At 38.9% G+C, this 14,852-nt stretch overlaps 1 protein-coding gene across 1 annotated transcript in view; it reads left to right on the plus strand.

Moving 5' to 3' along the window:
* PIK3CB (phosphatidylinositol-4,5-bisphosphate 3-kinase catalytic subunit beta) overlaps positions 1-14,651 on the plus strand; it is a 46,300-nt gene extending 31,649 nt beyond the window's left edge. The window contains exons 15-22 of the mRNA XM_074153277.1: positions 669-847; positions 1,502-1,611; positions 1,921-1,999; positions 8,620-8,787; positions 9,657-9,780; positions 10,850-10,995; positions 12,514-12,646; positions 13,147-14,651. Coding sequence (XP_074009378.1) covers positions 669-847; positions 1,502-1,611; positions 1,921-1,999; positions 8,620-8,787; positions 9,657-9,780; positions 10,850-10,995; positions 12,514-12,646; positions 13,147-13,284 — 1,077 coding nt within the window. The 3' untranslated portion in view covers positions 13,285-14,651. The remainder of the gene's footprint in view (positions 1-668; positions 848-1,501; positions 1,612-1,920; positions 2,000-8,619; positions 8,788-9,656; positions 9,781-10,849; positions 10,996-12,513; positions 12,647-13,146) is intronic.
* The last annotated feature ends 201 nt before the right edge of the window (positions 14,652-14,852 follow it).

Here is a 14,852-nt window from a genome sequence, read left to right on the forward strand (position 1 = left end):
TATGATTTGGAACACCTTAACTCATTTGGGCATTTACCTTATGCCTAACTTCAGTGGGATTTCAATGAACAAACATTTAAGCCTCTGTTACAGTTAAGTCTGTGTAGTTACATACATAAAAATTGTCTGCAAGGAGTCATATGGCCATATCATACTGTATGCAACTAGCATGTGCGATGAGGCATCTGCATCCATAGCTTATCTCAAGTAATGTTTGATTTTTGTTAGAGGTGTGTAGCACTCAATGTTTCTGTTGACTTCAGTACGGATAGAGGCACCTGTGTTATGTGCTTTGTTGGATTAGCGGACGAAAATTGTATTTTGAAGAAGAAATTTGTGTAAATGTATCATACATTAAAATACCTCGTTCAGTCTGTTGGAAATGTTAAGGCATGCTTTAAAAAGTGCCTTGAGGCATAGGAGCCTTCACCCCATTCAATGTCTGTCTTTCAAAAATAGTATTTCTGGGATATGAGCGACTTAGAAAAGGCCTTTCTCATTTTTTTTTTCAGGAATGCCACCTGAATTGCCATCTGTTATTTCCATTTTTAAAAAATTGTAGAATTATTTAATACTTCAGTTAAGTGTTTTGTTTTGAACTGGAATTTTGCAATATATTATGTGTAAAATCAGAGCAATAACTTTTAAAAATAAAATATCTCTTTCAGGTGGAAGCCCTTAATAAAATGAAGACTTTAAATAGTCTAATTAAGCTGAATGCCATGAAGCAAAGCAAAGCAAAAGGAAAAGACGCAATGCATACTTGTTTGAAACAAAATGCTTACAGGGAAGCGCTTTCTGACCTCCAGTCTCCTCTGAATCCTTCTGTTATACTTTCAGAACTGCAGTAAGTTATGAATGAGCGACTAAAATTTCACTGCAGCTTTTCCACAGAAATGGTAAAGCAGAAACACAAATGTGCTGTAGCTTCCTGTGGCTGTTCGGCAGCTGTGCTGTCACAGGGAACTTTCTCTGTAGTGAGAGAAGGTCTGTTGGAAATCTTCCTAAGGTTCGGATATCAGTCAAGTTAGAAGGTTTTTGTGATCCACCATGAAACTTAATACTCTCTTATTCAATGTATTATCGTAGCTAAATATATTTAAATATAAGCCTAAAAGTGAATTAGACTGCATTCGTGGCTTCCGTTTATTTATAAGAATAAGTACAAAAGCTGTTAAAACTTTTGACAGCACTTAAATATAAAGTTTAAAAATTGGAGGGAAAGGATAGAAAGAAAATTATTTTCTCTGAAAATGAAGGTGCTTAATGTAAGCATTAGATAGGTGTGTGCCAGTCATGGTATCCAATACCTTCCATCTATAACAGATATGTTCGTAACCTGGGAAGTGCCCATAGCATCGTGGCGGAATGAGAGCAGAGATAATGCTTAATTACTTCCAGACTGGAAGTCTGTGTGTTCTGTTGTGTTTTGAACAACTTTTAGACTTTTTTAGTTGAATTATTCTTATTTGACTAAAAGACTTGTTGCGTTATCTTTTAGCGTTGAGAAGTGTAGGTATATGGATTCTAAAATGAAGCCTCTGTGGATAGTATACAACAACAAAATGTTTGGAGGAGATCTTGTAGGGATCATCTTTAAAAACGGTGATGGTAAGCAATGCTAAAAATTTTAAATTTTTCCTTTTCCTTCTTCATTCCCACACTCCCACGTAAGCTGTGTTGCTCGGTGTTGCCATAATGTAACATGGTTTACTCTAACATCGGTAAATAAATGAAGCATCTTCTGACTGGGTTTCAAAGTATAAACTTTATTAGTCATGATGATATAATTATGGTCAATTCCACTTAAACCTTAATGAGTATTTTTAGATACCTTTTTCTGAAGGCCTTATAAGCATTCGAAAATTTGGCTACAATGCACGGAGAGACTGAAGGCGCAGTTTCAACCTTTCGTTACAGATCTCCGACAGGACATGTTGACACTCCAGATTCTGCGTTTGATGGACATACTTTGGAAAGAAGCTGGTCTGGATCTCCGGTAAGGATCTCTTGAGGCCTGGTTTATTTGGATGGAGAGTCCACTTCTTTATTTCTCTTGGTCTTATTTCTTAAGGCCATCTGTGGTTTGCACAGCCAAGGCCACAAATGACTCTATTATTGTCCAAATAAATTTTATACTTGCGATCTATTTCCTACAAATTTAACGGAGGGATGTCATCCTTTAGTAACTGCATAACAGGCTTCATGAAGATGAGGGTCTTGGGAGAAGAGAAGTTAGTTGCTTGTGCTTTTCGTCTAGGAGTACTGCTGCACAAAGGGAACGATGATGATTGGGAACGGTCACTATGGATTTACCAGGGGTAAACCGTGCCAGACTACCTGATGAAGGGAAATGTCCTTACCTTGACTTTAGCAAGACTTCTCAGTCTGACACCCATAATGTTCTTGCCTCTTGAGTTAGGAAGTTACAGTCTGGACGGGTGGACAACTACATACTCTGCCTGGAGGCTGATGTCAAGTGGCTGATCACTGGAGTCTATACAGTAATTTTTGTGTTCTTAGCCTTGGCAGTATCCTGCAATGAAAGACTTGTACGCATGTACGAAAAAGTACTTCCATCTGTTTTATGCTTACCACCTGCTAATCTTATCTTTTCAGTTGTGTTTTTGAATCATGATAAATAGTGGATAGTCATTCAACAGTAAGACAAAATTCTATAGTAAGGTTGGCAGAAAAGGTGATATATTTAGAAACAATACTTTTTGGTGAAAAAATATGTTGTAGCTTCCTTAAAATTGCACTTTTCAGTGCCATTTTAATGAAGTAATTCTAACCCAGTCAATTATGAAGTCAGTGGAGAAAAAGCACAATATCCTAGTGCATTTGTACTAAAGTACTAAAGAGGTTTTCAAGGTACTGAACTTGCCCATATTTCATGCTAAATCATCCATTTCTGCTTCCTTTGGGCAGGCTTTGTGAGGCTGTAAACTTACAGTAGGAGTGAAAACTCATAAGTATTCTGCTAGGACAGAAATACTGCATTTGAGAAGAATCTTCTCATTTGCGCTGCTGCTGCTGCAAAGCTGCTTCTCTCAAAAGGAAGTAACGAACCTTTCCAAGGTGCCACGAGTGCAGGAGTTTCTAGCATTTGGAAAACTCGTTCAGAATGATGAGGAGGGATGTGGGATTTTAATTTATTTATTAGTTCATTAGATAAGCGTCTAGGGCAATTCTTCCTCCCATGTAAGCTACTCACTTTTTAATTGGTTGTGTAATTAGCAATGAACTCAACTATTTTTTGTAGTAGCACTTTTTCTTCCTGCTGTGAGCAGTCCTCTTATCGCTGTTTATTCCCGAAAACTTGGAGTCATTGTGAACATCTTCAGTGTACCTTCTGAAGTTCCACTTTGCATTATTTTTGTGGTAAAACACTATTTGGATGTCAGAAAATATTTTTCAGACCTGAAATGTTTTTCTGTCTTCCAAAGTCTCTTGCAAAGTAGCTTTCTTGTTTTCATACGCTTGCTAAGATAACTGTGGCTTCTTTGTAGGAATACTGGAGTATTCCAAAGAGATACAGTATCAGACATTGTTCAATGTTATGATACAGCCCTCTAGTACGTGGGGAGCTTTTCCAGACAAATCTATTCACCAGCTTTAGCTAATATAGTTCTCAAATTCTAATTTCTTTCTAGGAAAACAGTTCTAAAAATACTGGGTATCACATTATTATAAACCATTTGGAAGCTATAAATTCTATTTTGTGTGCCTGTGAAAGAGCTGTAATCCTTTTGTGTTTAATTTGTAAGTGCTGTTCATAAGGCTAGAAGTACTTATTTAAATATTACTTGAAATACTTCATTTATGTTCTTTGAGCTCATTTCAGTTTTTTTGTGGTTCAAGCATAGTAGTATGAGCTTCATAAGGCACATAACATCAGCCCGCACAGATAAGTAAGATTATAAACTAGTTATTTATGCTACTTATGGAAAGGTCCCTTTGAGTTAAGTATGGGGTAAAGTAGGAATGTGTATAATAAATTGTTTCTGGAAGCGTCTGTTTGTGATGAGGTGGCTGAGTGTGTGTTAAGTTGAACACTGATTTGAGGAAACTCTAGATAATTTATGTCGTTAATAAATAGACTGTGAGGAGACTAATCGAGCATTTGGGGGCAAGGACAACCTCTGGCAGCTGTGGAATCCCAGATGAGGCATTCTTTGGTTGCTGCCTTCCCAGAAGCTTCGTTTGTGGTTTCAGCCTGGGCCACACACTGTGCCTAGCGAACAGGAATAGTGATTAGGAGTCATCAAATATGCTTTTCCTGACTAAGGCATTTTTTTAAACTCAACAAAGGAAAACCAAAATGTGGCTCTGATGTCCAAGATTTTTCATAAAACTCTCAGGAAAAAAAAAAGTAGAAAGGGGAAGTTCCTAGTGAGAATTGAAGTTCTATAATTGGCTTCTTCCATTTATTTACTTAAATGGGAGCATCTTCCTTCCATTCATCCTCTCATAGTTATGATTATAAAATAAAATGCTGGGATTGAGGCAGGGTTACAATTCTATCTCTATCAAAGAGAGATTAACCAGGCAGTTGCCAAGGGAAAGCTCTGAAATGGCCTTAATTGAAAACAGGGTTGGACAAAACAGCACTCAACGCCTGGAGCATGAGGATGCAGCTAAGAGAGTGAGACTTTGTGATCTCCATGTTTGCAGTCTGCGTGCCTCTCAAGAAGGGCTGACTCCAAAATCTGTTAACAGCAGTGGTAACGAGTTCTGTTACCCTGTTCATGAATCTGAACCTGTTTGCTTGCTGCTTTTTGCTTGGGTAAGAGGCATGGGGTCAGGCGAAAAAGTAGTGTCAAACAGATCTGCTTTCCTGAAAGATACTACTTCATGCATCCGTACCAATGAGAGGAGTCTTTTTTTTCTTGCCCTGTATCATCCTTTGGGGCTTTAGTTTGCCTGAAGCTGTCACTTCCCTTTTTTCTTTTGTGGATGCATACCGGATTTTGTGCTTTTCAACTTTTTTCCCACTACAGAGTGTCTGATAATGCCATTCAGGTGAAAGCAGGGCTTCTCACTTATTTCACCAGTGTAAGAGCAGAAGCACTTGCTGTTTGCCTCTCTCTTCCCATCGATAATATCTCGCTACAAGCAAATTGTACAGCATTCTATGGAGCATGGATCAAATGGCAACCAATATGCTGCCATCGAGGAGTTTGGGATAGGATCTGTTTCCTTATAATGGCACTGCAATACACAGCCACTCATCTAGTAGTAACTTAAAATGAAATCTTAGCCCAGTCTGTATCTAAAGCAAGCATGATATTCCCAATGGAATTGCTCAGCTATGGAGAGGAACACCAAATATAATATATATGGAATTTTTGAGATCTCCAAAGCTGAAGAAGGAGAAAGATTTGCTTGTTTGTTTGTTTTTTTAACTGTCAACTAATTTGTCTCATGGGTAAACTGGCCTCTTCCACACGTGGTGCGTTGTGTTGTCTAGGTTCCCGTGAGTGCACTCTGACGAAGTACCAGAACGAGACCAGGGTTTGTTGGAAAAGGAAATGGATGTTTGCAGGAGGACGCAGCAGTGCACTCCAGTAGGTCCTTCATCCTGGGTGGACTCTGGAGTGCACAACTGAATAGGACTTCAGATGTAAATTGCATCCGCTTCTCGGTACAGACTCAACCGTTAGACAGCCCAGACCAGCACCCTGGACCTGCGCTGCTCTGTCATTTAGAGTAGTCTGGCTCAGAGTCACTTTACCCTACACATCAGTCAGTCAAGTACTAGAGAGAAACTGGAAAAGCAAAAAAGCATATTCTCTAATTAATCCCCATACTTAAAAAAAGAAACAAACAACCCTACCTGTTCATTTCTAAGACAAACTATTACCTGAAAATTGAGCAGGAAATAGTTGGCCTAAGACATTAGTAAGAATGTGCAGCTAAACTTCCTCAGTTCTTTCTGTAGCTTATCTCTAGTTGTTTCTTGTACTATAAATATGGGCAATTATGGAACAAACGTACTCAGTTAAACAGTATTTATATTGAAATTGCATCTGCAGAGTGACAAAATGAGACTTTCAGAGGTTCTAACCTCCTGAAAAAGTTACAACTACGCAAGCTATTATGCTTAAAATTCTACATCTGAAGTCACGTGTATGGGCATACTCATAGTGGATGACCTAATTTTCTATTATTTCTGGGAGAAATGTTTAATTATTAAAAATCTATGTCACAGCAGAGGAGCGCAACATCTGTCTTCCCAAGCGTGCTGTGGGGTCTGCGGTGTTGCACCTCGTCAGAGAGTAATCCTTGCATCAAAAAGTATTTCTGCTGCTTTCCCTATGTTACAGCATTGAAATTGTGTTAAGGGAGAAATTAGTAAAGTAGCAGAGCAACAGAAAATCCTGAGTTTGAGGAGTTTGATCCATGCCGAGTGACCTTTGCTGTGGTAAATTGCCATAAAAGTATTTAGTACTTAGTTACTTTTTGGACGGACAGAGAGGGGTTCTCAAAACTACTACTTCATTTCAACTGCCTATTTAGAGTGAGTTTTCATTTTCACCTCCCCTAACGTGTGTGAAGGCTGATGTTAAGCGGCTGTGTATGAAATCAGAGTTCACAAACATAGTGAAAAATATATCTGTTACAAGTCTAAAGAATGTCATTATTCTTAAAGCATTGGACCTGTTGTTACAGAGAATGCGTTGATAAATTACCAGAACTTGGTGTAGCATTTGGGAAGATACTGCTTTGGAGAATTAAACTCTTGAAATAAAGAACAATATTAAACGGGGGGAAGAAGAAAATTTTCTGTCCTGCTGTATCGATCTGCCCGTGGTCTTTACTGGCATTAAAAAGCAGGGAGCATATCCTGCTGACAGATGTTGAAGTCAGAGAGACCAGGATGAGATGGAAAGGGCCCAGAGGATTTGTCCCTAACTTGACTCCTGTCAAACTGTCTCTGACAAGGATGTTTTTTCCTCCAGTTGTAAGCACACAGTCCTCCAGGGGCTGAAGGCTTTCATCATTGCTTGCTTTTGAAGGGGAAGTTGTTGGAAGTGTGCCCAGTTAAGCTGCAAGTAGGGTGGGTTGAAATGCCATGGAAGAAGGCCAGCGTGCACTTTAACCTGGCAATATTTGGCTTACGTTTGTCGTGTCGTGATAAGGATGGGCAGTGCTTCCTTGTATCATGAACGCTGCTGTTCAGTAATCACAGATACCCTTCTGTCCATTGTGAGAACCCTCTGGTCTAGAGTGTTGGGGTTTTTAATTGGGAAATAGAGGAGAAACGGGAAGAAGCTTCCAAATCTGCACTTTTGTTTTGTTTTGAAGTTGGGTGTTCTCTAATTACCCTGTTGAATCTGGTTTTCAGTTCCCATTGTTGCCAGTAGAGAAGAATCCCTAAGTATCTAGTTATTAATACTTGCAACGCTTCGGTTGTGTGTTATCACTGAGGTAGAGAAGCGGTTCAGTTACCTAATAGCTGTTATGCCAAAAAATTCCAATCAATTTCATCTGGAATTTTATTTATTTTTCTTCTATGGCTTGGGATAATAGGCTGTGTCAGTTAAGAGATGTGGTTCTGCTTTGCAGCAATCAAACTTACTATCTGTTTTGTATATAAATACCAATGTCAGCTCCCCTAGCAGTGTTTTTCCTTCTATACAAACACACACAAATTTTAATATGTCCTGCAATACTGTATCCAGCTTTGTAAGTTGGTGAGTGCTAGTCTTGTAGCTTGTGCGCTGCAGTTAGTACTGCACGGGCAGCCATTCCTTTACGCATGGATCCAAGACCAGAACGGAGATAATACTCTGGACCTGGATGCCTGGCACGAGAGTAGACACCTCGACTTGTGATGCGGTGCCTTTGAAGAGTTTGCTTTAAGTTTCCGTTGCATGCCTTGAGCTTCCATCTAAGTTGCTGTTCCATTTAGCAATTTGGGCATCCGGAGTGAGGAAGCATTTTGGAAAAATACACCTACCTATTTAGACACATCTCTCCTTGATTCATATCTTTATCTGTGTCTATTTTAATGCAATGATATCGTTATAGGTATTTTTACTAGGCATAGCATACGAATGCACAGGAATATTCTTATATAGCAGGTGGGTTAAAAGGTGTATTCTTGTTTTTCATTAGATTTCTTACGCTTCAAATTAGTAAAGAGTTGGAAAACGTTTTTACGTTTATACTTAAAAGGATTTCTAGCATTTTAAGTTGAAATAGGAAGAATGAGGGGAAAGGGCAAGATCCTCTTTTCCATTTACACAAATATTTTAGTCTAGAATGAGCATGAGTGTAATTTACTGTCTGTTTAGCCAGTTAAATAACAAATGAAAATAAAGGGCTCCCTCTATGGTTGCTCCTGTAACATCACAAGTAACTGTGTTCCCCAGTAAAAGGGAAAAATTGGAGTTGCTTATAATTTTTTTTTTTTTTCCATACATGTACTAGGAAAAATTAACGTTTTAAATGTATTGCTGGTATTTTAACTTTGCAAGCAATATTTGTATGTTAACCTTTGAGAGTTTAATGTTCAAGTTATCATGAGTATTCAGCCCTCTCAAAATATTGATACACTAAAGAAACATTCTTACTATTTTTGTTTTTAACACAAATCTGTGTTTGTTTCAGGATCTTGCCATATGGCTGTTTAGCAACTGGAGATCACTCTGGCCTTATTGAGGCTGTTTCTAGTTCAGAAACCATTGCTGACATTCAGTTAAATAGTAGCAACGTTGCTGCCGCTGCTGCCTTCAACAAAGATGCTCTCTTAAACTGGCTGAAGGAATACAATTTAGGGTAATTGCTACAGTTATTTTCTCCTCTATAGTAGAAGCTACAAAATTCCTGTAAGTTTCTATTTCAATATTGAATGTGTGGCTCTTCTGGCAGGTTTGTTACTACTTCTAATATGTCCAATCCTGACTTAGATTCATGGTGCTCTTTGGAATTCAAGCCACATTCCAGCTGCAATTCTGGCATTTGTAGCATTTTGATGGCATGTTGCTGAGTAAGCCGTGCTAGATTTCACAAAACAAACCAACCAACCCAAGAAAATTACACGCGTCTCAAGTCTTGATGTTGTTACCTTTCATAATATTTGTATTTTGGATAATTTCATATTCATAATATTTGTATTTCTTTTATTTTCCATAGTTACTTTTTACAGTATTTTCTCTCAAATCATAGAATGTTTCGGGTTGGAAGGGACCTTAAAGATCATCCAGTTCCAACCCCCTACCGTGGGCAGGGACACCTCCCACCAGACCAGGTTGCTCAAAGCCCCGTCCAACCTGGTGTTGAACACCTCCAGGGATGGGGTATCCACAGCTTCTCTGGGCAACCTGTGCCAGTGTCTCACCACCCTCACAGTAAAGAATTTCTTCCCGATAGCTAATCTAAATCTCCCCTCTTTCAGTTTAAAACTGTCATCCCTTGTCCTATTGCTACACTTCCTGATCTATAGGCTGAACAGCCTCAACTCTCTCAGCCTGTCCTCACAGGAGAGGTACTCCAGCCCTCTGATGGTCTTCGTGGCCCAAATAAGTCTAGTTTTACAGCATCCTAAAGGGCTTCTAGTTTAAACAAGGAGAAATCCTTTTTGAGGTAAAGGCACAACATGAATTACCAGTAGTATGCACTAATATTTTTTTTGTTTGTTTTTTTAGAGATGACTTGGATCGAGCCATTGAAGAATTTACTCTGTCTTGTGCTGGCTACTGTGTAGCTACTTACGTATTGGGAATTGGTGACAGACACAGTGACAATATCATGGTCAGAAAAAACGGTCAGGTAAAAATCTCTTCCATAGGCAGAATAACTACGGCATCTCTGTTGTGCAAGAATGATCTTGAGAGCTTTTAATTTCTTTAGTGTCTCAGTAAAATTAAAACCACACGTTGTTAGAACTGATGTCTTTGTTTACTGAGAATTGAAAAGAGCTTCAAAGAAAGGAAACATAAGGCTGGTGGAAGGACTGACCAATTAGTCAGCAATTCTATATCAAATGATACTGTTCTACAGAACTTTTTCAGAACATCCAAAAGGCCTGTTAATGCTTCAGATTAATTGAATAAAAGCAGTCTTAGAGTACCTTGCAAAAGACTATCCTTAAAAATATATGAATTGAAGTTTTGAGCAGTGTAGTTTTCCTGAAGTTAGTCTCTGAAGCCCACCCCTGCAGAAATCTTTAATGTGAAACTCGGTACCGGCATAATACTGAGTAGTAAGTCTTTGGTACTTTCTAAGTTTCAAAACCTAGAACCTAGGTAAACTCTTAGAAATGTATTTTCCTCTTTAATTGTTAGTTTCTACTGTAACTTGTCTGATTTTATTTAAATTATTCTGCCTGTGAAACCTAGCAAGGGTGAATGAAAGTTCTATAGGCGTTTACAGTATTCTTTTAAGTTTTTACCTACTGAAAGAAAGCTGAAATGCCCTTATTTTTGATTCTAAAATGGAGAACTGTCACGATTCCTTGAGATTAACTTAAATTCTAACAGCCTTGCCTCCTGACTTTATGTAGGAAGCCCTTGGATACAGTGATGTTGAGCCTCACAGGCTCATTTTCTCTCCGATGTTACGAACATGATGTCTGTTGGCAGATGTCAGAAGCTTAAACCTGAGATAGTCTTTTGCACACTGATTTGTAGCACTGGTCACTCCTAAGAGCATGGATGTTATCACTGACTTTAAATAAATCTTGAAATGTTTTAAAACTATATACTTGCAAAGGGTTGAAATCGTGGGCTGTGGAGAGTAGCGTTGTGAGTTAACTGTTCTTGATACCAGCATCCTGTAGAGATAATAGAAAAGTGAAGTATCTCACTGAAGAAATAAATTTCCACTTCTGCTTTTTTAGCTCTTTCATATAGATTTTGGGCATATTCTTGGGAACTTCAAGTCCAAGTTTGGAATTAAAAGGGAACGGGTACCTTTCATACTCACCTATGATTTCATTCATGTTATTCAACAAGGAAAAACAGGGAACACCGAAAAATTTGGTCGGTGAGTATTATTTTGATCTCTTCCTTTTGTAACTGAGATGATCTCTGGTGATAATTTCCAGCACTCCAGGAACCTATCTGGATTTGGCTTGCTCATTGTGCCTGTGGGGAAGTGGGCTAACTTGCATTTACAGTACTATCTACTTCTCTACCTGAGATGGAATATGTATACAAATTACTTCATACATCAGATACCGCAGCTCTGCAGTGGAAAGACACAGCAGCAGATGGCAGATTCTTCTGGGCTCACTTTTCGTTACTTTCAGAAGCCCTGGGCACTAGGGAGGGGTTCTCCAGACTGATATTCAAGAGAGATGAAGCACTGGGCTTAGAAACAGGCTCCCTTCTGCCCTTTCTGTCTCTCAGAGCACAGTCAGTGCTGATCAGCCCTGGCCCGCTGTAGGTCCTTGGGCCTATGAAGCCACCAGCTCATAGTCCAACACTTTCGCATGCCCCTTCCCACCTTGGTTTAGAGAGAGTTGCAATGGAACATGGAAGCACACGGCAAGGGAAGACTACCCTCTGTGAATCCTACCTGTTGAGGCAGATTTTTCTTTTTCCCTTCTGTATCGTTCCCACCAATTGACGGGAGGGAGGGGCATTCTGAATGTTTTGCTCTCACTTCGTTATCAGTTTTCACAGGAAGAATTTATTAACAGAGTTATGAAATGAAGTACTTAGGTATGGCTTGATAAATCTTATGGCTACTTCTGATAGAGGAAACTGTACATACGTTTTTAATGGTATGTCAAGGAAGAATGGTAATCAGCTGTCAGTGACCCATTTCTCTACTGTGGAGTAAGGAAATGAACCTGTAGCTCCATTTTTAAAATCGTGAAGTAAAGGCTGTTGGGTGACTGTGCTATTGCAAGAGCTGTGGACTAGCAGGAGGATTCCACTTTCACTTGCAAGATGCTTCAGAAGAGAATTTATTCTTCGAAGTGTAACTTGCCATCTTAGTCTGAAGGGTTCTTCCCATTTCCTGTGGAAATCTATAGATTAGACAGAGGACAGTGGCACACTTGGGGACGTTGAGCAAGCTCTTAGGTGTCTGCGTGATGGGTCTTTATGCCAGACCTGGCACTCTGTTCAATTTTGCCCATGTTTGCAGGAAGGAGTTACCTTACAGAGACAGGTTGGGTTTGTAGGCCCACTAGATGGGATCATCAGAGCATTTCACCTGACAAATTCTCAGGGAGATTGGGTGCTGGCATTACATTTGGCATTTTTTGCTCTTTCTGAAGAGTAGTGCTTTGTTTTGTTCTGATTTGTTTTTTTTTTTTTTAAAGCTTTTGGTCTTTTGTACTGATGTTCTAAGGGCTTGTTGGAAAGCCATGGGGTATTTTTGTTGGAATACATTGGAGGTTCTGTAGACATCTCTGTCCTTTCTGCTACTGTGTTCCTACGATACGTGTGTCAGACCAGATAACAATTTTTAGAAATAGTTACATGTATTTATCAACTGTCTAAGTTCTCATGTGTTGTCTTCATTGCATGTGCTTTGTGGTCGAACATGAAGGTTCCGCCAGTATTGTGAAGAAGCATACTTGATTCTGAGAAAACATGGAAACCTATTTATTACACTCTTTGCACTGATGTTAACTGCAGGGCTTCCGGAGCTAACCTCTGTCAAGGACATCCAGTATCTCAAGGTAAAGTAAGATTTACAGCCCAGCAGAACTTACAGCGTTTTTCCAGTATGTGAATTTTGATTCTAAGATGAATATATTTTTATTGTTTTCCCATTTCTCTCAAGATTTCCACACAGTTCTCAAAGCTTTCTTTTTCAGCTCTATAGAACAAGGTCTGTAGCCAGTCCTAGTGGTCAAAGAAAACTAGGAATATACGTGCCTTTCAACTACTTTGTAATGAGTTCAGCATCCCTGCATCTTAAATGTAGTCATTTGAGGGGTGTTTTATGTCTTTGCTCGTGAGCAAGCATAGACCTGTGAAGGTGAAAATTATTTGCTTAATTCTTCCTTAGTTTTATATTGTGGTATTAGAAAATACCACTGATGTATTGCTTAATGAATAAAAGATGAGAAAGCGTCAAAACAGAAGAAACCAGAATGTGGTTTGTGTTGAAAGGTGAAGGAGGCCTTAACTCTGGCTTTTAAAATTCCTAACGGTACTTGTTTTCCTGTCACCTTAGGACTCTCTTGCCTTAGGGAAGAGTGAGGAAGAAGCACTAAAACAATTTAAGCAGAAGTTTGATGAAGCACTGCGGGAAAGCTGGACTACTAAAGTGAACTGGATGGCTCACACTGTTCGAAAAGATTACAGATCCTAGAAGATTTTTGCGTTTGCACTAAGCTGAATGTTACCTTGATAAGTGTTTTTGATGGCGAGCTGTAGAATGGACCAACAAAACTTATTTTACGGAAGAAAAAAAAACCAAAACAACAACAAAAAGAAATGGGCTGAAATAATTCCTGAGTCTTTTGCACTCTGCTTCTGAATGCTTGATTCCAAGACTGTCTCTACAAATAGTGAACATCCTGGATAATCAGTTCCTGCTGACTTTGCACGCTGAGAGCTACTAGGCATTTTAAAAAATTCTTTGGTACTTTATGGAGATGTAAATATTTGTTTTTATACGTTAGGGTAATGTACTCTAACATACTCAGGAGGTTTGAAGACCCCTGACAGAAATGTTCTTTGTTTAAAGCGAGGACTTGAAGAGTAAAAATTTTTTATATCCTAATCTGGCTAAAAATGACCATATTGTGTATATTTTTCATATGAACTCTGCCCTACTGGCACAGATGCATTAATTCTACTGTAAATAGCAACCACAGTATCATCGTACCACAGGGAGCTGCTTCTTCGTGTCTTATACTGTTGCCAAAAGTAGATATTTGTAAGATGGGGAGGGGGGAGAGATGGAGTGTATGGAGGGGAGAGACCTTTGGAAATGATGCAGTGTCCAGATGTTCAGGGTTGCACAGTTTTGTTCCTGTGACATAACACACACAAAAGAAGCCCTTCAGTAAGAGGAAGGTTAGGCCAATTCCAACCACATCTGAGAATCCCCCATTGGTAATGGTCTCCCATTCGGCCTCTGGGGCTTTGTTTTCAACTCCTGAAAGAGGCACGTTTATTTCAGGTTCAGCAAGAAGCTCCTTACAGCCTTACATGGAAATTCGTCTGGAAAGTTTTCATTAAATATACTACACATAGTGATTTTTAGAGCATACGTACCAAAAAAACCCAAATGTTTGGAAAAGCAAGTGTTTATGGGAAAAGATCGTTCCATAAAACACCAATGAGAAGTCGTTAATGTTTTCTTTCTGTATTTATTAAAAGCTTGCAGTAATGTTGCTTTACCGAGATCTCTATGTTGAAGATGGTTGCTGAAGAAACTGGATTTGTTTTAATTTATTTAGTGAGGTACCAGGCTTTTAGGTGCTTAAATGGAGAGCAAATCTGTTACGTGCAATAGGGAACTGCTGGTTAAAAGATGTAACATACTGTTTCTGGACATCAGCAAGATAGACTTTAACTACTGCTTGTTCTCCAAGGAACACTGGTAGCTCTCAATTCTTGTTGACATTTGAAAGAGAATTAAACGTATATATATTTACTTTTTGACTAAACAGTTGTTTTGCATAGAAATGTTGTTTTATGTAGGAATTTAATTAAAGGTGGTTTTACTTTGTCGAGAGTGATTTATTATTCCTTGTTGTTTTGGGGTTTTGTTGTTTCTTTTAATGGTCAAGAAACTATCTGGAGCCAGGATTGGATTTATTTATAGTATTTATTGTGTAAGTGGTTCGATTCTCTTGTCCTCACCTTGGGGCTAAGCTGTGTGAAAAGACCACTGCTTCTAGCATATTGTAAAAGTAACAGATGGTTTCT

Source organism: Numenius arquata, chromosome 9, assembly GCF_964106895.1.
Source record: "Numenius arquata chromosome 9, bNumArq3.hap1.1, whole genome shotgun sequence".
Lineage (NCBI taxonomy): Eukaryota > Metazoa > Chordata > Aves > Charadriiformes > Scolopacidae > Numenius > Numenius arquata.